Source organism: Eschscholzia californica, unplaced genomic scaffold, assembly GCF_041429995.1.
Source record: "Eschscholzia californica isolate CP2 unplaced genomic scaffold, dmEscCali1.0.p SCAF_2, whole genome shotgun sequence".
Classification (NCBI taxonomy): domain Eukaryota; kingdom Viridiplantae; phylum Streptophyta; class Magnoliopsida; order Ranunculales; family Papaveraceae; genus Eschscholzia; species Eschscholzia californica.
In genome coordinates, this window is record NW_028238309.1 from 23,334,619 (window position 1) to 23,359,600 (window position 24,982).

Genomic DNA, 24,982 nt, shown 5'->3' on the forward strand with positions numbered 1-24,982 from the left:
ACGGTTTAGAAGAGAGAGAAAAATCAATTTTGCTCTTGCTACCATTGCCAGCTTTAAATCCCCCAAATCATGGCCGCTCACATTAGAAACTTTCCGGATTCATCCGGAAAATTAAAAACCCCGCGATTTTTTTGGGAGGGACATGGACGGTATAATTTCATAGAGTATGTGTTATTTCTATCCATAATGTAAAAGGACTAAATATCCATATTTTGGGAAGATTGGATCATATACCTTTTTTGAACATTATTTTGGTCTATATACCCATGGACCCTTAAATTTATAACATTTTATTTGATATTAATCACAAAAATATAAAGAAATTTACAGAAAATTATAACTTGTCGAGGTACAACGCTAAGAACAAAATTGTTCAATTTCCAAAATGTCGTATTGAGATAATTAAACATCAAATTAAGTGCAAATCACACTATTCAGTAATCAAATCCTAAAATGTTTAACGGGTAAATATAAGATTTATCTTTATGAATCCATCTTAATGCGAGTACTTAAGTGAAATTGAAGCATACAAACATTATACACCTAATTTACTTTGATATCCTTCGAAATTAATTATCTACGGATTTAACTCAAACCAACGAATCCATTTGTATCTTCACGTCAAAAAGACTTAACTCAAGCTCCGATTCAACCACTTCAACTGTATTTACAAAAAATCAAACATAAAAATTAATTCATATCCACTAGTGGTATTTCTAAGATCCCATACATTTATAAAGTAAGAGTTTGATGACGACTTACCTTGATTAAATCTTTCACTCGGGATCACTAGTTGCAGTTTTCTTTTACAATGACAAATGAACACGATTACTTTCAAGAAGGTCATCACATCCAAAGGCATATACAAACCTAAAAATTTAGTTGAACCCACATATGTGATACTTCAATTAAACTATGTGTTGAAAGTGTCTTGAATATGTGTTGATTATCTTGGTTTACTTGATTTCGTCGCAATACTACGTAAATGATACTACTATTTATTTTTTTTTTGTTGAAAGATACTACTATTTATTGACTCTAAGCTTTTATGTGATTTTAGTTACTTACCTCTAAAATTATTAGTATCTTTTTTTTTCAAGACATAATGAATACTCCAAAATGCCAATGTAAAGATAATCATGAGCTTTCTCGTACCCCTTACTCCTTCCAAGGGTTTAGAAGTAATTATTCCTCACAAGAAAATATGCTCTAGAGATTTTGCAAATAAACATGGATTTTAAAGAAGATTTGTTCCTCCAAGATTTTTCTTTACTTCCGAAAGTCGCGGCCATTATAAAGTGTCAAGCGGTTCAGATCACTACAAAAATGCGCTCTATTGCCGACGGCCGTTGCCGACGGAATACACAAATGTCGTCGGGGATAAGACCCACGGCTTCCCTATTTAGTCGTCGCCAGTAGTGCACTCCACCGACGGTTTTTATAGAAAACCGTCGGCAATTAACAGCTCGGTACCAACTTTCACCGACAACTTGGCCGTTGCCCTGGAAAATCGTCGTTAGAAGTACTTTGGCCGAAATAAAGAAATGACGCGAATTTTCCCGGTTGTGAAAACCTTCTACAAATTCATTTCAGGAGGGAAAAAATTCTGGAAACTATTTTCCCGACGGAAAATAGTTTACTCACCGTCGGCGGTGGAAATGATTTGGCAGAAATATTTTCCGCGAAACCATTGGGCCGACGGATTTCTCGAAGCCCGTCGGTCCTGACCCTGGCCCTCTTACGCCCTAGCTCGACGGATTACTCATCTCTCTTTTCCTCTCTTGCTCGAAGGATTTGGGGAAAACCTTCATCACTCAAACAACTCAAATCTCTCAAATAACTCAAACAACTCAAATCTCTCAAATCTCTCAAACAACTCAAATCTCTTAAACAACTCAAATCTCTTGCTCGAAGGATTTGCTCGAAGGTATTCTTCAATTACTCTTTCCCTTTTTCTTCAAACTTCTTTTTAGACCTTTTTTTTTCTACTTCTGATTTTCGTGTTGGAAAACTCAAGTCTAGGGTTTGTTTTTATCATTTCCTACCCTTGAGTTGAGGGACATTTGACATTTCAGGTTTCCTGTTAGCTTATGGAACTCACTTTCTCCATTGTGGTTTTCACTGTCTGTCACCTTGGAAGAATGATCTGATTCCGAGTCTGAACTAGATGAAGATGTCTCATCTGTTTTTTCTTTGTGATGAATTTTTCTCCACAAATCGCCTGTTAAACTAGTGTAAAGTGAATAGAGGGATTCATACTGTTGGTGGATATCCTCGACGAGTTTAACAATTTCTGACCCTGTATCTGACTTTGCTAGTAGGTCCCCCTCATCATTCTCTACTTCTGTCATCAGCTTCAACATCTGCAATATTCACAAGAAGCTTCTCAACAATATGTCCTATACCATACTGATGAACACGCACGACACTAAAGACTATGAAGTTGTTGACATATTTAATGTTTACTATCGAAAGAATGCATAATTTCCAAGTTCAATTGACTATCACATGTATAAGTAAAGCGGAGTTTAATACTCCATAATTTATAAACAATAGACATGATTCGAATGTTAAATTGATGATTTCTACAAATTAAGGATTGAAAGGATCCTAGAGCAAGGGAAGATCTGATCTAAACCAAAACAATTAGTATGTATTGATAAGAATACTAGTAACTTACCACCAATGATGCTATATCTAGATTACAAGTAATTGTTTCAAGGGGAAGGGGAAGGGGAAGGGGAAGGGGAAGGGGAAGGGGGGGGGGGATAAGACATTCTAATAACAACATGTAATTCTTTATCTGTAATGGAAATGAAAATCATAGTTACCTGTTCTGTTGTTTTCCTGCTCTTGAGCTTTATCATCATCAATATAATCTTCAAAATACGATGATCATCAATATAATCTTCAAAATACGATGATTTCCCACTTTAGTAAAGTGGGGTTTTCTCATTCTTGTTTATGGTTGAGTTTTTTGGATCCGTATCTATTACTACTGAGGATTACTAATTTATTTGAGGTAGAAAGATTTAAAGAAGACATGGGTTTGTGACTTTCGTCCAAAAGTATGTTTTCTGGCTTAATATCACAATGGACGATACAATCTCGACATTCTTCGTGCAAGTATGTTATACCCTTTGCAGTTCCTAGGGCAATGTTGAATCGTGTCTCCCAATTCAACATTTTATTGGAATTTCCTTCGTCGGCAACCAACCGATACTAGTTTCAGTTGAATTGAATGTTTTGTTGTCTTCTTTAGTTCTAATAATAATTTTTTAGATTTTATTGGCCTAATCGTAGAAGACCATTAGGCCATATATGTGACGCCCCGTGTCCCAAAATAGACACGACCACGCCCCGGCAATTCACAGACGAGACAAAAATCCGGCAGAGTCTCCTCTGTAAATCGAACCGGTCGCACCTGTAAAACCTGTCATGCAAACCATACATTCGCATATACAAGAAAAATAAACTAAAGCGGAAGCTAAACAAACTCAACTCAGTTTCGGGTCGAAACCCGAACCACAAAAAGAACTATAAAAGCCTCTTACACAACGATACAACCTATAAACAACTCTAAGTGTTATATATATATATATATACATTTTAGAGTTTGGTTTCTACAATAAATACATAACTTGGAAATAACGAAAAACCATATAAGCAAAAACTAAAGAAAACGACGCAACACCTCTAGCCTCGTTAGACAAGATCACTGGCTGGAATACAACTCCGCCTCGAGGCTACAACCAAGCACCTGCACACTAACAACTGGTAGGGGGTCAGAATACTCAACGACACGAGTTATTCTGGTAGAAGACCAATCCAAAACCCATCACGTTTTCAAAAGTTCATTTAATAAGTTGTAAACATCATGACAAATCGAGTTACCAAACCAGTTACCATATATACTATATACAAAACCATTTTCCTTAATCTAGCAAGCAATAGCAGTGATTAGCTGCCCACCCATGGTGCGCTCCCAATAAGAGGAGAGCACCTCAGGAGAACCTAGAGGGCGTTAAATAGTACCAGCCCATTTATGGCACTAGCTAATGCACTACGTCTCCTCGAGAAAGAGACTTACCCCTAGTCGATAAGCCCCTCTCCCGCTAAGGGACTCCGCAATCATTGAAGAGTTTACCTCATGATACATATATACCTTAAGTATCTAAATACGTTTTAGATCACCGAGTTCGAGTAATAGAGCCGTCCCCCAATACCCATGGTAGGACCTGAACCTTACTCTCTTCGGTACCCTATCATGCATCTAATGCAATCTTTCAAAATCCATTTACTTTCGTATATCAAAACCATATTACATTCGATTCATTATCTTATCAAACACGGAAGTGGAACAACCAAGAGTCATATCGCCACAAAGCAGAGGGATCCCAATCAATGTCACCTCCCAGGCGAGCGGTCAGGGTGTACGGCCCTGAGCCTCGAGCTGGAGGCACGAGCACCAATGGCCAGCAAGTGAAGCACTCTACTCCCACAGGTCTCATGACTAGTGTCGCCCACCTCACCGGTCTCACACGGATCACACCCGTGTCCACATGTCATCCTACCCTCAATGGCTACATGCCCGTAGGTTGTCCGCAGTCGGGTACATACAAGAAAATCCCCAGTAGTTCACAATCATCGTAAAATCAGTTCGAAAACATTTCTCATATCGCATCAAAACATTTCAAGCATATTTCAGTTCCTCACATAAATCAAGTTTCATGCTACCTAAACTCTAGTTATAATGGCGCATATATAACTATGGAATCTAGCATATTCATCATCTATAAAACCATGTTGGATAAAGGATTCAGAACCCCAACCTCAGTCCTTGCTCACCAAAGACCTCCCGCCTACCAGACGACCTTATTCCTCCTCATTCGCATACTCTGGGATAAGGAAGAATAACCAAAAAACACCGAATAGAAACGTTAGGTTCTAAACGAAGAACCTTGCACGACAAAAACGATAAATAAAACAAAACAATGAAAACTCATAACATAAAAACAAAACGATAACTTTGGAAGACTTCGACTTAACCGGATTTCGATCGATCTTCTATCTTTCATACCATGCCCACTTAGGGTCCACCAATCAGTGTTTGAACTTACTTATATCCTTAACATTTAGTTACTAAAGGTCTCGGCCAAATTCCAAGTTAGTCATCTTCGAAATTTGCAAAATTCATACAACAACAAAACTGAATTTTCTCAACAGCGCACTGTTCGGTAAAACAGTCATAATTGTCTCGTAGTTATTTCGTTTCAACCTAATTTTATATCGTTGGAAAGCTTATATCATTTCTGAAGTTTTCCTCTAAAGGGGTCTCCTCTAATTTCAATTAGGACATCTCCGAAAATCACAAAACATACGCAACAGCGCATTAGTTTCACTGATCGTACGCTGGGTATTAAATTGCTCATATTTCCCTCATCCGAACTCCAATAAACTCGTACTATACCTTTCTGGAATCGTATCGAGACAAGCTACAATAATGGAGAAGACTCAAATAACATTTGAAACATCTATGATTAGATAACTACTAAAAACAGTAAGCAGTTTTCATGTTTGGTAAACTGCGCGCTGCTCGGTAAAACAACCATAACTCCTTCGTCCATTATCGGAAAGACTTGTACCATACCTTTTCGGAAAGCTAACAACCTAAGCTACGACGTTCGTGTTTTATGAAAGTACGTACGAGCAACATATCAATCCCAGATTGGCTCGGACAGTAGGTTTAATTCAGTCCCTCGAGTTGTCGTTCGATCGATAACCTATATCACATAATCTCTCTAAAGTTTCTTTTATATCAAAATTGTATAATTCTCAACTAGATAAACCCTAAAACAAAATGAATCATCAAAATCCCAAATTTTCATAAACCTTAAACCCTAGAATTAAGAATTCTGACATTAAATCATCGAATTGGTTGATTTCTTACCTTGATTCGATTGAATTCTAGTTAGGATAGCTTTCCCTTGATCAATCCTTCACAAACTTCTACAAATTCGAAGCAACAAGACTCCATTAAAATCAAACAAAGCTAAAATTCTGTCTAGAGAGAGAAATAGGATCTTACTTACCAAAATTCCACAAACCCTAGCTTGAATCAACTCATTGAAGTTGAATTCAACAAAAAGTCAGATTTCCCCTTGAAATCAACTTGAAATCTCCATAGAAATCGAATTTTCTTTCACCCAGACCCTAACCCTAACCCTCAAGTTCTGTCGAGCAAAAGAGGGATAAAAGGTCTGATTTTTCTTCTCTTATCCAATTCCACGAAATTGCAGTTAGGCCCCTAGTTTTGGCTTGACTGCAAAATACCCCCAAATTGAACTCTTTGCTGATTTGGCCCCTCTTTTGACTTGACCCAATTATCAAATAGTCCCTCAACTAACCTTAGAAACATGGGATGTTACAATATAAATGGGGTTCTTGATAGATTTTGGTTTTGTATTTTCTGTAGAGAGAGAAAGAGAGAGAGAGGGAGAGAGAGGGTGGGTGGGTGGATGCCTTGGTGGTGTTGTATCCAACTCAAAGATAAGAAAATTGTTTTGTACTGGTAGTTTGATTATGTATTAACTGTTCTGATTACCTTGAATTGAATGTTTGATTTTTAGGTATTCCTTTTTTGAATTTCAGTTGTTCGTTCTCAAATCTCTCATCAACAATTTTCATGGTTGAACTCGACATCCAGATCCCCTCCGCCTTTGGTAAGTATCCCTCATTTTTTTACCCCATTCTTATGAAAATGATTTATTCTGCGCTTTAAATATTGTATAGTAGTTGATAATAGTGTATGACCCGTGATTAGAGTTTTTTTTTTTTAAATCTAAAAAATGATAGAACAGGCTAAAAAATCTAGACCTAGGCCCTCCATTAAGAGAGTGAGAAAGTCATTGATTTCCTTTTGATCGAACCTTGGACTATATCCTTCTCTTTTAGGGTTCCTTTTAATATCTTTAGGGCTCATAATAAGCCTTTCAGATCCAAGTCTTGGAATCGATATAATTCGAGAGGGCATATTTGGTGTCTTTATGTGGTTTTAGACCTCTTCCAGCCTGAAACTAGTATCGGTTGGCTGCCCAGATATTTGATACTTTTTTTTTCATATAAGTAAAAAAAGGTGCTCACTATTATAGTACTACACTACTAATTTCCTACTTTCATCCTAGTGAAGTTAATGGCTTTGTTTGTTTTTATCATTTCCTACTTTTATACCGTTGTTTCTTAACCTGCTTCGTGTTTGGATCACTTTCTTGTTCATATAGTTTGAGGATAACATGTTCCTGCGAAATTGAAGCTCAAATCTTTCTACTCACTCATCACTCAACAACTCAAACACCATAAGCAAATAGGTACAAATTTTTCTTTTTTTCAATTTATCTTCTCTGATTTTATCTGCTTTTCATTTTATGAATTTTCTGCGGTTCACTTTGTTTTTTGTTGCATCTGTTTGTGTTGAGAGTTTAAGGTTTGTAATAGAATTGAAAGTCTCATTATCAGCTATTTTGTGTTGGTTTTTATTTAGGATTTTATCTATGATGAAATAGTCAGTTTGATTTTACGACCGAACCACATTGTTATTCCATGGTTTGTCTATGATTTTCTTTTATTATCATGTTAGGTTCTGTCTTCGGCTTTAGATCATTTTTAGTGGTAGTTCAGCGATGAAATACCGTTTTACCATTGTTATTCCATTACATGAGTACTAACAGCCATGGACTGCGACCCAATCTTTTTTATGTTATCTAAGTCTTGTAAATGTGAAGATAAAGTTGGGTTTAGGTTTGTAGTACTTTTGCTTTTGTAGGAGTTCAATGTTGTTAATATTATCCTTAGGACATAGATATTGTTTCTTCATGCTTTAAACCCTCAAAAACAAAAATAAATAAGCTTTACTTATCACTTTATCAATAACATATATGAACAACTTCTTTTGCTTGAGTATGAATAATGGCATATTCTTTATCCTTTAAATTTCGCGTTAAATGTATTTCATACATAGAATTAGTTCATGTCATACTAACACGGGGTTGTATTAATGAAGTTAGCTTTCATGGATAAGTCGTGGCTAAACTTTGACAGAAGATCAAAACAATACGAAGATGGTGTCGTTTCTTTCTTGGATTATGCGTTTAGTCACGGGGTAGTTACTGAAGATAATAAAATAAAATGTCCATGTGTTAAATGCTTAAATACAAAGTATGCCGATAGAGAAACAGTTGAGGGACATTTGTTTTGGAATGGGATGATGAGAAATTATGTAACTTGGTTTTGTTACGGAGAAGATAGATCTACAACTTGTCGTATGCACACAACAACCGAGGTTACAAATGAACAAGTTTTAGAAGATGCTGACGATGATGAAGACCTAGAAGGTATGGTGCGAGACATTTGTGGAGTTTATAACATTGGCGGAGATACCAATAGTGCAGCTGATGGGGTAGAAAACGACAATTCTTCGAACAACAAGTTTGCTAGATTGTTAGAACAATCGAAGAACAGTTATACCCTGGTTGTGATAAGATGACTATGTTATCTTTTTTTATGAAATTATGGAACTATAAATGCATTGGAGGGTGGAGTGACAAGTCATTCAAGTTATTACTCCAGTTACTGAGAGATGCTCTACCTGACGGGTGTACTTTGCCTGAGAATTTTACCCAATGCAAAAAGTTGATTTCAGATTTGGGATTGAACTATGTTAAAATCGATGCATGTCCGAATGATTGTATGTTGTATTACAAAGAAAATTCTGGGCTAGAAAAGTGTACGAGGTGTGGCGAGTCTCGCTATAAAGATGAGAAAAAAAAGACACCTGCAAAGATTCTTCGTCACTTCCCCTTGAAACCAAGATTACAACGACTGTACATGTCATCAAAGAGTGCAACAAATATGAGATGGCATGATGAAGTTCGCAACAAAGATGGGGTGTTAAGGCATCCTGCAGATTCTGAAGCTTGGAAAGATTTCGATGTTAAGAATCGAACATTTGCTGCAGACTCAAGAAATGTGAGATTGGGTTTGGCAAGTGATGGTTTTAATCCCTTCGGAACAATGAGCGTTTCGCACAACACGTGGCCTGTGGTCCTTATTCCTTACAATTTACCGCCGTGGTTGTGCATGAAACAACCTAACATGATACTATCTTTGCTTATACCTGGACCTCATAGTCCGGGAAATGACATAGACGTGTATTTGAGGCCTTTGATTGATGAACTCAAAGAATTGTGGGAAGAAGGGATAGACACTTATGATGCTTCTAAAAATGAAATATTCAGTTTGCGTGCGGGTTTGTTATGGACCATAAGTGATTATCCAGGACTTGCCATGTTATCAGGTTGGAGTACGAAGGGTAAAATGGCTTGCTCAACATGTCGTGAGGAAACATGTCATAGTTATTTGTCTAATTGGCGGAAGACATGTTATATGGGTCATAGACGATTTTTACCTTTGAATCATAGGTTTCGTAAGATGAAAAACAAATTTGATGGAACTACTGAACGAAGACCACCTCCAAACCCTCTAATTGGAAATGATATCTTACAAAAGTTAAGAGAGTTTCCGCATGTATTTGGTAAAAAATTTGAGGAGAATTTGAGAGGTGATGTTGGTTGTAGAAAAAGAAGAAGAATTACCAAAGAGACAAATGTTATGCCGGATAACTGGAAGAAACTCAGTATATTCTAAGAATTGCCTTACTGGGAACATAATATGCTAAAACACAATTTAGATGTTATGCATATTGAGAAGAACATTTGTGATAATATTCTTGGTACTCTTATGGATATTGAGGGGAAAACAAAAGATAATATGAAGGCAAGATTAGACCTCGTGAAAATGGGAATCAGATTTGAGCTCCACCCTAAAGAAAAGGCGAATGGTAAACTTTATATTCCAGCTGCATGTTATACTATGGACAAGTCACGTAAAGAATTGTTTTGCAACGTGTTGAAGAACCTCAAGATTCCAGATGGTTACTCTTCGAATTTTGCTCGGCGTGTTAATATCAAAGATCAAAAGATATATGGTTTGAAGAGTCATGATTCACATGTCATCATGCAACAATTGTTACCTTTGGCAATTCGAAAGACTTTACCGAAGGAAGTTTGCTCTACACTAATAGAGTTTAGCATATTCTTTCGTAACTTGTGCTCAAAAGTAGGTCGTGTTGAAGATTATGAACGACTAGAGGATAAAATCCCACTTATCTTGTGCAAGTTGGAGAAGATATTTCCGCCTAGCTTCTTTGACATAATGATTCACTTGTCAATTCATTTACCCATGGAGGCACGGATGGGTGGTCCCGTCCATTTTCGATGGATGTATCCCATTGAAAGGTATAGAATTTGTATTTTTTTTAATATATTATGTTTATAGTTCTTGTCTACTCGTTTAATGACAGTTTATTCTTGTGTTACTAGATTTTTGTGTACTCTAAAGAAATACGTCCGTAATAGAGCTCAACCAGAGGGTTGCATTGCCGAGGCATATGTTGCCGACGAGTGTGTCTCATTTGTGACAAGATATATGGAAAATGTTGAGTCACGCTCAAATAGACCAGTCCGTTATACAGACAACACCCAGATAGGAAACGGTGTCTCATTGACACTTGATGCAACTGAGTTTGATCGGGTGCATTATTATATCTTGTCAAATGCTAAGGATGCACAAAAATTTATCGAGTAAGTATGCTTTTAAGTAATTCTTTCCTCTATGATAACGTCTAAGGTGATGAAGATGATAAAACCCTTATTCCATTTGCAGCAATCACAAATAATTTTTAGCGATAAAGCACAAAAAATTAAGTGCCCTTGCAATTCACAAAAAACACTCAGAAGAATTTGCTCAGTGGCTTAAGGATCATCTCAAAAAACTGAAGGGAGCTAAACAGTCATATCCTGAAGAACTGGACATCCTTGTCGCAGGTCCACTTCCACGTGTCGTACGATTCAAGGGTTATACAATTAATAGGTACAATTTCAAAACTGTTGCAAAAGAGATAGGAAGTACGACGCAGAATAGTGGTGTGGCACTTGATGCGAGTCAGACTTATTTCGCAAGTGCAAAAGATTCAAATCCAGTTGATGCGGTTTTGACGCATTATGGACGTGTCACTGACATACTTGAAATTACATATCGACGAGACCGTCGATTTGTATTATTCAAATGTGACTGGGTTAACATCAATAAAAACAAAGGTTTAAAGGTTGATCAATATGGTTTTATACTTGTTAATTTCTCTCATCTGTCGCGAACCGAAAATGAAGATCCTTATGTGTTGGCATCTCAAATCAGCCAGGTTTTTTATGTTCAAGATCCGATTGAACTTGAATGGCATGTTGTGGTGAAGAATAGACCAAGAGATACTTACGAAATGAATGAAAATTCAGGTGATGACCTACCACTTGATAGTGAGTTGATTTTAGATTATACCAATGTTTGTGATAATGAGGATGAGGAAGACGTTGCGATGATGGACGACGAAGACAATGCAGCTCAAGAAGGTGATGAAGACGAGCCCGAGGAAGAGTGTGAGGAGGAAGAGTCTGATGAGGAAGAGTATGAGGAGGAAGAGTTTGATGAGAAAGAGGACGAGGAACCCAGTGAGGATGAGGAAGACGGTGAAGAGGATGATTAGGAAGACGACAACTCTTTTGTTTAGTTTTTACCTTTCGAATAACAAATGTGTTAGTTCTGAATGGTTTTAAGAGTTTTCTTTTCGATTATCATTTGTGGATTTTGGGATAGAGTTGCTTCCTTTTTTATGGTAATGCTATTAAGCTTACTTATACATTAAATATAATTTGATTCATCTTTTATTTGGGGCTTCAATTTAATCTGTTTAGAATATAAATTTTGTTCCTTGATATATTTTATAAGTAGAGTTCATGCTTGCTTTGTTCAGTTTTTGTTTTGTTAATTGAAATTTGGTTTGGTTATTTCCTAGGGCACATTACCGATGTTGCTTATGTGCTCGAGAACTTAATGATTTTCTTATATGTTTGTCTTGTTTATGCAGATTTTGAAGAAACATGTCTGAACCGCCAAGAAAGAGGGGAAGGGGGGCGAACGAGAACGCGTGGTTGAATGACCTTATAGAAGGGGAAAAACTTCATATTGAGTTAGATGAAGAAAACAGGCCGGTTGGACCTAACCAACCAAAATTGGCGCAATACATCGGAATATTGGCAAGGGATGGTACCAGATTCCCAATAACAAGACCAGATTGGAGCTTAATTGACGAAGAAAATAAAAAGAAAGCCATTAGTGACATTAAGGTAATACATTTGGCATCAATATAGGTTATCTTTTTTCTATTTATGTTGTCTTATCTGCTTACTCTACTTATTTGTTTTTCAAGGAATACATTGATGTTCTGAATGACTTAGATGGTTACTTAAGTAAAGAACTAAACAGTAAGTGGAAAGACCACAAATGTGCTACGAAGAGAAAATATTATACGGATGTTGGAGACAAAAGTGAGTGTGGAAAAACGGTCCCTCCGAGAATTGTTCCTTCTCAGTGGTTCAATATGCTTGAACTCTGGGAAAATGATGATGATGTTAAGGTAAAGATTTCTTTTCTTCATATTACATTTTGTTCAAAGCTTTATTATGTATTTGCAACTAAGTTTTTTTTAAAAAAAATAGAACCTAGCAGCACGAAATGCAAGAAATAGGGCTGCTCTGAAGCTTTGTCACACTCTTGGGTCTAGATCTCTCGCACAAGTCTCTCATGAGGTACAACTCGCACAAGTTTCTTGAAATACTATGTGATTAACTCTTTCTAATTTTATTAACTCCTGAACTATTGTGTGTGTGTGTGTGTCGGGAAATACTATGTGCTTGTCTGCCCATGGACTTTGTTTTTATCATATTTCTGTTATTGTTTATCATAGTTAACTCCTTAACTATTGTGGTGCTTGTGTTGAATTTTACAGTTTCGACATCAAATAACAGAAACCCTACTCGAGTGGATCTATTTCAAAAATGTTATACAAGTAAAGACGAAGGAGTAGTAGTAAACCCCATTGCTGCTGAACTACTAGTAATAGTTTTACATCTCTTAATGTTTTATTATTCATAATGATTATGTAGATAAAATTATAGACACTGATCAAGTTTATTCTATTTTACAGAAAAAGATGGAGAACGAGAGGGATAATGCAATGCAGAGTACTGATGGAGAAGTAGACGACTCGCCAGGTCCTAATGACATCTTTGCGCAGGTCATGGGACGAGAACGAGGTGGTCGAATTCGGCTCATGCCACATGTGAAGCCAAAAGACCTATTTCCTCGGAAATCTTCCGTAACTAATAAGAAAATAGATCAAGAGATTTCGAACATGAAGCATGAGAATGTGGAGTTACGAGAGGAACTTTCTTCTTTGAAAGCACAAATGAAAGAACTTATGAATATGATGCGATCACAGGGTGCTGGTTCTTCATCACATGGTGCTGGTTCTTCATGACAGTGTGCTGGTTCTTCATCACAGGGTGCTGGTTCTTCATCACATGGAGTTGGTTCTTCATCACAGGTATATCTAACTTATTTTTCTCAAATAAGTATTGAAATGTCGTCGACTTAACATATTTTGATGATTTATTTGTATTTGAGTTTTAACAGGGGCAGTAGGTTGTTAGCAGGGAATACATCGTCGACCTTCACAAGCGCCTTCATAGATGGTATGCTATTACTTAATCTTCACATTTTCTTAACTATGTTTTCAAGGATAGTTGGATCCCGTAGTCTCTAACATTGTATGAAAATTAGTTTTTCATTTATGATAATCGAACTAGAAGTCACTGATCCAACTACTTGTATTTTTTAGAGTATGCTAATAAAAATATTTAGCTATATACAACCAACTTACCTACACTGAATTTACGTCGATCTTTTGTTAAGGTTCGATAACAATAACTTGAATTTGTCTTAATGTTTCTTTCGTATATCATTTCTTGAGCTCCAATGCTCCTTGTAAGTAGTTCAATTCTATAAGCAATTGATCATGAATATGTCATTTGAGTTTTGTGCTACAAATGTGATAGATATGAATCAACTATCCTCTTTCCTTTCCAGAACCAATTACTCCTAGTCTAGCAAGACTTTGAATCAAATTCAATGTTAAGCCATTCGATACTAAGATATGTGTTGTTTCTTTTTCATTGTAAGTTCACGATGTAAGTTCAGCAACTATGATTAGTAGTTACTTTCTTATAGGTTACATGTTTTGGCTGAGGTAAACTTGCTATGCAAGTTAGGACTACTACAGATAGAGTTTAGGTTGTTTATGTTTCCTGAGCACAGTTGCTGAAGTTAATCCCATTAGTGCTAATTTTATTCATGTTATTCATGCCTTCTAGTTGTTAACCTAGCTATAGTTCTAGTATAATATTAGTCTTCATGCTGCTCATTAAGTCTTTAGGTGGAATCGTGGAATGCTGAACCATGAGAGAATTGAGAAGTTTTGAGTCTCATTTGTGGGTCCTGATTGTGGAGAGAATATAGGAAGAAAATATATCTTAAGTAGACCGAATTGATAGGTGGTCCTGAATGTGGAAGTAAGTTCTAAACTTAACTATTGTGACTATTTTATACTGCATTTGGAGAGAATGGTTTTGTCCAGGCCATACCACAATGTCTTGCTTATTAGTTAATCTATATCCATTTCGGCTACGGAACCGTTATAATCTTACTGTTCCTCCAGAAAGATTGATTCCAATTCATGATTACGTCTGAGAGTACTAATTGCTATAGTTGTTTTTTTATTTTGATATAATTGCTATAGTTGTTCTTTGGTGAACTTTGAATCAAACTCAATGTTAAGCCATTCGATACTAAGATATGTGTTGTTTCTTTTTCACTGTAGGGATTGAAATCGATGACGAAAAGTATGAATTTTGAAGAAAGGAGTTTTGTTATATATATGAATGCTTTGTGAATGATTTTGATGTTGGACGGTTGAAGAAAGGAGTTTTGTTATATATATAATGCTTTAGGTTATTTTGTTATGAATTTCTTTCGAATTTATGTTTATCAGGTAATTGTTCATTATGTTGCTGCAGTTTATGGATCACATACTGCAGCAATGGGTGACAAAAATCGATTTTTAAAAACAGTTAAGAAAATTATTGCCGACGGTATAAATTCTGTCGACAAAAATTGGTAGCGACGGCTAACAGGCGTCGGCAGAATAAGGGCAACTATAAAGGGCGCGAAAAAAATTTGGCGCAAAAATCCATTGCCGACAGTGATTTTAAAAGGAAACACCGTCGGCAATAAAAATTAGTTACGAATCCCTACGAATCCTGCCGACGGCAGGGAGAAGTTATGATCCCGTCGGTAATATAAGGACCGACAACCTTTGTACCGTCGGCAGTGTCGTCGGCAGTATTATTGCCTACCGCTTTAAAGCCGACACTCTTGTGCCGTCGACAAAGTATACTGCCGACGGTATTTCCTATGTTACCGACAGTTTTTCGCCGTCGGCAATAGCCTTCATTTTTGTAGTGGATATTAGCTTTTAATTTAAAAAAGGAAACAAAAGAGTAGTGGTGTATTTAAATTAAAAGCTAAGTTCGAAGGGTTTTATTAAGAGACCTTTTTTCTCTTCCTCTCTCTCCTTTATCTCACTGATTTCTCTAGCATGATTTTAGCGTCTCCACTCTGCATTTTTTTAACTTTATCACCACAACATATTCGTGCACGCACAAGTAAAGTGCTCGACGGAAGTGTATGTGTCGGAGGCAAAGGTCATATATAGTATTTCATGAAGTAGAAAAAGAAATTAGTAGTCATTAAAAAAATATGCAAAAAACTATTCTAAAATACAAATTTTTAAAATGAAATAAAACTGACCCGACAAAATGAACCGTGTTCAAGTATTACACCAAAATGAAAAACGCTTAATCGATCGCTTAAAACTTTAGGAGCACTTTTCATGGTTGATTACTTTTTTCTTAAATTGTAGCTTGTTGTGCTTCGGAACTCTATATCAAATAGAAAACGAAAACCCTAAACTACAGGTTTAAGAAAAATAATTTTTAGGTTGAGTATCAGTTTGATAATTATAAAGTAGAATGTACCTTATAATTCCTTCTGAAGATACTTCAACTCTTACTAGAAGTGTAAAAAACAAAAAACCCATAATGATCAACATGAACATTAGAGGAAGCCAATGCTAGATCAAATGTGATTCAAAATTGAATACAAGGAACCCAATCATTTTAATCGAAAGTAAGCGAGAGAGCCAGGGTCTAGAAAAAAAAGAAGAAAGATAAGCTCCGCTCATCCATTATACTAAGGTAATTATAGACATAACCTCAATAAGATAAACATATAAAAAGAGTCTTATTATAGACAAAATATTAATAAAATCAGAGTGATTAACAAAAACTAAAAAAAAAACTAATACCATCAACTAACCAAGCAAATCAAATCAATCAATCTATGAACTATAAGCTTGATGCTGGATCAAGATAGAAAGGAGTACCTGAAGCAATTCGGGAAAACCAAAGAGCCACAAATCCAAAAACAACAATATTTAGAGGATGAGGGAAAAGTAATCAAACAAATCTTATTAATTTCTTCACTGTTAAACGAAGGTTTGTGGAGAGATTGATTTGAGAGACAATTTCATGACTAATGAGATCGTGAGAGGGAACTTTCGTTTACGAATTGGTTCCCATCAGTTACGAAGAAAGTAAAAAATTCAGGATGTTAATAGAGAGAGGAAGTGTAGAGAACAAAACTGAAAATAAGCATTAATGAAAATTGATATTAATGTGGGATATGGTATGCAAGAATTGGGTGGTGAAGATTTAGTCTGAAATTGGTATCAATCGTTCTGTATAAGAGATTTGATTTGAACCTTTGATATGTCCAAATTAATAGAAAGGTCTATTGCAAAAATAAAGGGTCTCTAGAAAACATCTTTTATTAAGAAACTAGGAATAACCCGTACCTTCGGCACGGACATTCCCCTTTCCGGATTGCACTATATAGTAGTGGACCTCTCGTTATCAAAATAAATAACTTTCGCTTGGTACAAATTTATCCCAAAATTAGAATTAGTTACATCTATAATATTTGGTTTCAAAAACTACATAATATGTAACAAAAATGTTGAACTTCTTTGAGATCAATACTTTTGCAACATTTTCTGAACACAACATTCTTCAAACATTCATAGTATATGGAGTACGAAATTAGAAACCTTAAATGTTAGAACTACAAAGAAGATAGTTAAATAAAGGGTTGATCTCAACATAAATACATGAAAGTTTTTCATAAAAAAAAAATGAAAGTTCTCTTGTATGACAACCAAAGAAGGTAAAAAAAAATGCAAAAATTTGCGAAGTTCCTTTCTAATGTAATCTATGTTTGATTTTCGCACCTTCGTTCCTTGCCCAATGATGGGTTATGAGAAATACTATAAGACCTGACAAAATCACTATAGAAGGATATCATACTTGAGGGTCGTTTACCTTCATATTTGTACATGTTACACAGAAAGTGAGTAACATAACAATTATTATTTTGCAACGAAAAACGTGGGTTGAGTCTTGCTAAGATTTAAGCTCATTTGATTCTGCTTTATTTGTATTTAACAGATAAACACCTGCAATATTTGTAGCAAAATTGAAGTAATTCAAACCATTTCTGTCCAGCAAATGAAGTAAATAACTTCTACAATCTATTGAGGTTGCCTTGGAAATCTCCAACTGAACAAAATTTGATGCTACAATGGCAGATTATCAACCATATTAAGCATTGCTCCCCAGTTTTGGTGCAAGATAACACCATAGTATTATTCCTTCGAACAAGCTTACAGTTCGTAACTTCCTAGATTTCACATTTTTTGGAAAAAGGTGATACCAATGTCTTATATCACGCTTAGGAATAATTTCATCGCCAATCTTACTTTTGATACTCATAGTAGTTGAAACACTTCGAACAACCCCAACCACACATGAATATTTAACCATAAAAGTTAAACACAAAAATTCCACCAAACACCTAACTACAATGCATAGAGAAATACAAAAACAAATCAAAGGGAGTAAATTTGAGTAATGGAGGGTTTTACGTACAAGATGCTCCCCATTTGTATAAGTAGGAAACCGGTCAATCTTTACAAAATGGTTTACTTGCAGCAACTGTATTCTACAACAAAATCATGTCAGAAGTAAGTGATAAAAAACATTTAGATATTTTCTTCTAATCATATATATATATGGTTGTTTGAAATAATCAAATAAGTTCTGATTTTACCTCAAAAGTGATCCATGTTGCACTAAAATTCAGAAATTTAATTCAGTTATGTTCCTGAAAAATACATAGTTTGGAACTAAACTTAGAAAGAAAAAAAATGAAACTAAAACGTAGTTTATCGCGACAGAAGAATTACGAAGACTAAGTCACATGTATCTTATGCTTATTATAGGATAAGAATATAGGCAGAGCACATACCCAAATCCAAAATCAGAGGCTTTATTTTAGTACGTCTTTCCCCTTAAAGATATACTACCATATGACACACGAGAAGAATGTATGGTTGAGGAGCTCACTCATCCATGTGCACTTTTCATTTTTTTCTTACTTCGTTCATATTGACCAAGCTACTTAGACTCCTTCAGTTATTCTTCAATTTGTAATTTTGTTTATAAAGTTACCCTGTCGCGTTGCTTAGCAGCAAATGAAATGCATCATAACATTTCAAGCATCTCCTCTACCACATCAATGTAACCATAGCAGTTTATCCGGATTGGTTAGGTTTCCTGCTCGTGCCGCAGAATGCAAGGGTGTGTCTCCTCGTTTTCTTTCAACTGTTTCGCCATTTTCTTCCGATTAGAGCTCTTTTGACTCGTCGGAACAACCATCTCTTACCTAGTTGCAAGAAAAATTCCAGAACCAGTTTCAGCTATTTAGACAAAATCTTTTACTCCATGAACAACCCAGATCATCAAACTCCAATTTTTCACATGATAAATTAGGGATTGTGTAATTCCTAAATCTCAGAATTCTTCACCCCTATTAGTTACCTGTTAACAACCCACTTTGATCATCATCTTAAACATGAAAATAAGATTAAAATGTGAAGGGGACACTTTTCCAACTTATAATATTATAAACTCAAAATCTTCTCAACCAAAGCAAGTAAATGGGTTTTGTTTCTTTGATTGAAATCCACAATATAATCATAAAAAATGGGCAATGGTTATCCATGAAATTGTAAGAAAAAAACATAAATGTCAGTGAAGAAAAGATTTGCTTACTTGAGTTAAAAATGAAATAGCTAGTCTTCATCTCTTGTCCATCTTGAAACAACCATAAATTAAGCATTTCTAATTTCCACCTTGAAACAACCATAAATTAACCATTTTATTCAGAGAACCATATTAGTGTCACATAACCTTATTCTCTAACGGATGTCATTTTTGTTGTTATAAGCTTGAAAACATCTTGGGGTTCAAGCTAAAGTATATTTAGGAGAATCTAAATATACATAGTTTTGTGAAACTTTCCTTTTATTTAGAAGTTACCTAAAGTTAGGTTTCCTTTATTTTGATGTTATCTGAAATAGGGTTTTTGAGTTATGGTTCTCTATATAAGGATGTGCTAAGGTGTGGCAGAATCATATAAGAGAGTTTAAGGTTTTTGAGTAATTTTTTCCTTACGATTAATAAGAGAGTTATTCTTGTTAAATTCATTGAGTTCATATTGAGATTCTATAATTGGTACCAGAGCTTTAGGAAGATACAACGATGGCAGACGGGGACAAGAAGGAAGAGACATCGACGATGTCAAAGACGAAAGAGGAAGGAGGATCTCTTTCAATGAAGTGTCCCATGTTAAATTCGAGTAATTATAAGGTGTGGACCATGAGGATGAAGATCCTACTCAAAGTTCATAAAGCTTGGGAAGTTGTAGAAAAGGGAAACTTTGATGAGACAAAGAATGATATGGCTATAGCTTTAATGTTTCAATCGATCCCCGAAGCTCTTATTCTTCAAGTCGGTGACCTAGAGACAGCCAAGGAAGTGTGGGAAGCTATAAAAACTAGACATCTAGGAGCAGACAGGGTCAAAGAAGCAAGAATACAGACCCTAATGGCAGAATTTGACCGACTTAAGATGAAAGACACAGAGAAGATTGATGACTTCGTCGGAAAATTATCAGAAATTTCATCAAAATCAGCTGCACTAGGGGAGGAAATAGAAGAACCTAAGATGGTCAAGAAATTTATGTCAAGTCTTCCTCGAAAAAAATATATACATATCGTAGCATCGCTCGAGCAAGTGCTAGACCTCAATAACACAAGCTTTGAAGACATCGTAGGTCGAATAAAAGCCTATGAAGAAAGGATCAGTGAAGAAGAAGAAGAGCAACATGAAGATCATGGTAAGCTTATGTATGCCGATGGTGATTCATCACGACAACCGTTTCAGTATAATTATGGAGGCAATAGAGGAAGAGGACGTGGAGGTCGCTCTTCTTGGAAAAGTCGAGGACGTGGTCGGTTCGGGTATCAACAGGGTCGAGACAAGGAGTATGAGTCAAAGATAACCTGCTATCGTTGTGATAAGAAAGGACACTACGCGTCAGATTGTCCTGATAGACTACTTAAGCTTCAAGAGGCAATGGAAAAGAAAGATGAAGATACTCAATCTGCTGATGAGTTAATGATGCACGAAGTGGTCTTTATGAATGAGAAGAATGTAAACCCTAAAATATTTGAAGCCAATTTAGACACAAGTAATGTGTGGTATCTGGACAATGGAGCCAGCAATCACATGTGTGGAAATCGAAGCTTCTTCATGGACCTTGATGAGACAATTATGGGAAAAGTGAGATTTGGTGATGACTCTCGTATAGATATACGAGGGAAAGGGTCAATTCGTTTTGTTTTCGACAATGGTGAGAAGAAAGTACTAAAGAATGTTTACTTTATTCCGGATCTAAGAAGTAACATTATAAGTTTGGGTCAGGCCACGGAAGCAGGGTGTGAGGTTCGAATGAAAGAAGACTTGCTGATGTTATATGATCGTTTGGGACAATTGATGGTGAGAACAACCAGATCGAGAAATCGTTTATACAAAGTTATCTTGGAAGTCGAAGATACTAAATGCTTACAACTAACGACTTTGCCTGAATCGTCAATGTGGCATGCAAGAATGGGTCATGTTAACTTGGAGACAATGAAGATGATGATCAATGAAGAGCTAGTGAGTGGTATACCAAAGATCACAGTAGAGAAGGAGATGTGTGTGACATGTCTCTTCGGGAAACAGACAAGGAAATCTTTTCCACAAACAACCACATATCGAGCCTCTCAACTTCTCGAGCTCATTCATGGAGATCTTTGTGGACCTATCACACCTCCCACTGCGGCTCATAAGAGGTACATTTTTGTTCTCATTGATGATTGCTCACGATATATGTGGACTATCTTGTTGAAGGAGAAGAGCGAAGCATTTAAAAAATTCAAAATTTTCAAGATACTTGTTGAACAAGAAACAAGGGCTGTGATAAAGACATTCCGAACAGATCGAGGTGGAGAGTTTGTGTCTCATGAGTTTCAAGCTTACTGTGATAAATATGGAATCAAGAGACATTTATCAGCCCCGTACTCTCCTCAACAAAACGGAGTTGTGGAAAGACGTAATAGAACTCTCTTGGAGATGACTAGGAGTATCTTGAAACATATGAAAGTACCAAACTATCTGTGGGGAGAGGCTGTGAGACATGCTACATATTTGATCAACAGAATAGCAACAAGATCGCTGACTAAATCAACTCCGTATGCGATGCTTAAAGGGAAGAAACCAAATCTCGAGCATCTTAGAGTGTTTGGCTGTGTCGGATATGCAAGAACAGAGGTTGTTGGGAGAAGAAAGCTAGACGATAGGTCAAGAACGCTGGTACATCTGGGAACAGAACCCGGTTCGAAGGCTTATCGCTTGTATGATCCTATGACTAAGAAGATAATAGTCAGTCGAGACGTGATTTTTGATGAAAAGAAAAACTGGAGCTGGAACAATATCGAAAGAGAAACAAGTAGAGATTCTGGAACATTTGTTATTACTTTGGGAGAATTTGGTAATAAAGGCATCAGAGGGATCGAAACTTATGAAGAAACAGAGGAGAATAATCTTGATACTAGGGCAGTCAGTGAGGATGTGTTAAATAGAGAAGAGGACGAAGTAGTTGAAGAAAACCGTGGAGATGGAGATGAAGAAGGTGAAGATAATAGTGTGGATGAACTAGCACAAGCACAACCACAGCTAAGGAGATCAACAAGGCCACATATTAAGCCAGCTTACTTAAATGATTATGTTCGTATCGCAGAATATGAAGGTGAGCGTCTGTTGTTGACAATGAACGAGGAACCGTGGAATTTTAATGAAGCAAAAGAGTTAAAGGTCTGGATAGAAGCGTGTGAGGATGAACTTTCTTCAATAGAAAGAAATAAGACATGGAATTTAGTAGACCTTCCTGTTGGAGTCAAGCCTATCGGACTAAAATGGGTATTCAAGATAAAACATAATTCAGATGGGAGTGTCAACAAATACAAAGCACGATTAGTGGCAAAAGGATATGTTCAAAGACATGGCATTGATTATGACGAAGTATTCGCTCCCGTGGCACGTATTGAGACAATACGTTTCATCATTGCTTTAGCAGCCTCAAGTAGTTGGCAAATACATCATCTTGATGTAAAAACCGCGTTTCTCCACGGTGAATTGAAGGAAGACATTTATGTCACTCAACCAGAAGGATTTATAAACCTAGGAAACAAAGACAAGGTCTACAAGTTGAATAAAGCTCTTTATGGTTTAAAACAAACACCTAGAGCTTGGAATGATAAGCTAAACAAGATCCTTAGAGAGTTGAAGTTTCATAGATGTTTAAAAGAGCCATCGTTATATCAAAAGGAAGAAAAGGAGCATATTCTTGTCGTGGCTGTGTATGTCGACGATCTACTTGTCACAGGTTCATCGTTGAAATTGATACTTGAGTTTAAAAGGGAGATGGCAACCAAGTTTGAGATGAGTGATCTTGGAAAATTGACCTTTTATCTTGGGATTGAAGTACATCAGTTTGAAGGAGGTATCGTATTAAAGCAAGGAAGATATGCGAAGAAAATACTAAGTGAAACTGGGATGGAAAGTTGTAATTTGTGCCATGTACCGATGGATCAGAATTTGAAGTTGTCAAAGTCTCAAGAGGAGAAAAACATCGATGAAAAGGAATACAGAAGAAGCATTGGATGTCTACGATATTTACTCCACACACATCCAGATTTATCTTATAGTGTCGGGGTTTTGAGTAGATATTTGCATGAGCCGAAAGAATCTCATGGAGCAGCGCTAAAGCAAGACTTGAGGTATCTGCGAGGAACACCCTCTTTTGGTCTTGTGTTTTCACGTTCGGATGGTGTAAAACTCTTAGGATATAGTGTCAGTTCACATAACGTTGATGAGGATGATGGTAAGAGCACAAAAGGACATATATTTTATCTCGCTGATTGTCCAATAACTTGGTGTACACAAAAGCAAGAAACTGTGGCTTTGTCATCCTGTGAGGCTGAATTCATGGCAGCTACAGAAGCGGCAAAACAAGCTATTTGGCTTCAAGAGCTCTTTGCTGAGTTAATAGGGAAGGAGTGTGAGACGGTTACTATACGGATTGACAATAAGTCGGCAATCGCGCTAACTAAGAATCCGGTATTCCATGGTCGAAGCAAACATATACACAAGAGATATCACTTTATACGTGAGTGTGTCGGGAATGAACAAGTGGTGGTTGAGCATGTTCCAGGAAATGAGCAGAAGGCAGATATATTGACGAAGGCACTTGGAAGAACCAAGTTCAGAGAAATGAGAAGCCTTATTGGAGTTCAAGATGTGAGTGAAGATGTTTTTCAAGCTTAAGGGGGAGAATGTTGTTATAAGCTTGAAAACATCTTGGGGTTCAAGCTAAAGTATATTTAGGAGAATCTAAATATACATAGTTTTGTGAAACTTTCCTTTTATTTAGAAGTTACCTAAAGTTAGGTTTCCTTTATTTTGATGTTATCTGAAATAGGGTTTCTGAGTTATGGTTCTCTATATAAGGATGTGCTAAGGTGTGGCCGAATCATATAAGAGAGTTTAAGGTTTTTGAGTAATTTTTCCTTACGATTAATAAGAGAGTTATTCTTGTTAAATTCATTGAGTTCATATTGAGATTCTATAATTTCATCATATTTGAATAAAAGAGCTATGCAATGTAATGAATCTAGTCTGAAGCTATGTAAATGGGTCATTTAACTACTAGTGTTAGTCTAAACTGCAGATCTAATTCAGAGTTAAAGTGGAAATCTCTGAAACTAACTTATGGACATTGAGGATCCTTGAATTCGTTATGTTTCAATCGACCACCAAAAACAACAGAAACTCCAATAACAACCTGCTTTTCACCAGGAGGCATTTGGTTGCTGCTATCTGGGATACCTTTGACCGTTACCCAATGTTAATTCCATCTCAGTTTCCATGATCGATCCTCATCGACAGGGTATTTGAAATGGAAAAAAAACATGTCAAAAGTCAAATCAACAAGACTAACGAATAATACAAACATAATTATCCAATATATAACGTACTTGCAGTCACGAACTTATATCGACTGCAACACTTTTGGTGGCTACAAGGAAGTCAGTAAGAAACTCTATAACATAATTGCATTGGAGAAACAATTGAAAATGCATGAGCAAAACAAAACTTCGTCAAAAATTTTCTGAAAATTTTTTCTAAGTAGCATTTCGTATTTTGCATCTTGCGATAAATAAAAACTCAAAAATAATGTGGCAGTAAGAGCAAAAGAAAATCAAAATTAAAAGTAAGATATGTGGATGATGGATCGGATTGAATAAAATATAGTATAGGAGACTGGAAGAAAGAAAATGGAAGAAATGTACCTATCA

The 24,982-nt window shown here is 36.2% G+C and overlaps 1 protein-coding gene, 2 long non-coding RNA genes and 1 pseudogene across 6 annotated transcripts; 2 read left to right on the top strand and 2 right to left on the bottom strand.

Moving 5' to 3' along the window:
* Positions 1-1,789: 1,789 nt before the first annotated feature.
* LOC147557001 (uncharacterized) lies at positions 1,790-15,184 on the top strand. Its single transcript, XM_086658736.1, has 8 exons — positions 1,790-1,927; positions 6,652-7,367; positions 12,035-12,293; positions 12,377-12,583; positions 12,666-12,770; positions 13,154-13,324; positions 13,490-13,552; positions 15,056-15,184. Exons 3-8 carry the CDS (start codon positions 12,048-12,050, stop codon positions 15,182-15,184), a joined length of 921 nt encoding a protein of 306 aa, XP_086514862.1. The 5' UTR covers positions 1,790-1,927; positions 6,652-7,367; positions 12,035-12,047.
* Positions 3,503-6,224, bottom strand: LOC147557002 (uncharacterized). The gene is made up of 4 exons (XR_015233701.1): positions 6,093-6,224; positions 5,951-6,009; positions 4,833-4,898; positions 3,503-3,774 (listed from the first exon to the last, which is right to left on the bottom strand). It is a non-coding gene; the product is annotated as an uncharacterized LOC147557002 (long non-coding RNA).
* On the top strand, positions 8,054-11,763 carry LOC147557003 (uncharacterized; annotated as a pseudogene).
* Positions 15,185-17,741: 2,557 nt separating the features above from the next.
* Positions 17,742-24,532, bottom strand: LOC147557004 (uncharacterized). Of its 4 annotated transcripts, none has more exons than XR_015235056.1 (5): positions 24,469-24,532; positions 19,293-19,372; positions 18,487-18,903; positions 18,289-18,342; positions 17,742-18,173 (listed from the first exon to the last, which is right to left on the bottom strand). It is a non-coding gene; the product is annotated as an uncharacterized LOC147557004 (long non-coding RNA). The 4 variants fall into 4 exon arrangements; XR_015235053.1 differs by having other exon boundaries at positions 17,742-18,180; XR_015235055.1 differs by having other exon boundaries at positions 17,742-18,180; positions 18,487-19,058.
* Positions 24,533-24,982: the final 450 nt, after the last annotated feature.

What these genes read in the sequence shown, in the direction of transcription:
- LOC147557001 (XM_086658736.1), top strand. Translation starts at nt 12,048, where the DNA reads ATGTCTGAACCGCCAAGAAAGAGGGGAAGGGGGGCGAACGAGAACGCG. An exon ending in AAGCCATTAGTGACATTAAG is followed by an intron (nt 12,294 to 12,376) that starts GTAATACATTTG and finishes TTGTTTTTCAAG; the next exon opens with GAATACATTGATGTTCTGAA. An exon ending in GAGTTGGTTCTTCATCACAG is followed by an intron (nt 13,553 to 15,055) that starts GTATATCTAACT and finishes TATGTTTATCAG; the next exon opens with GTAATTGTTCATTATGTTGC.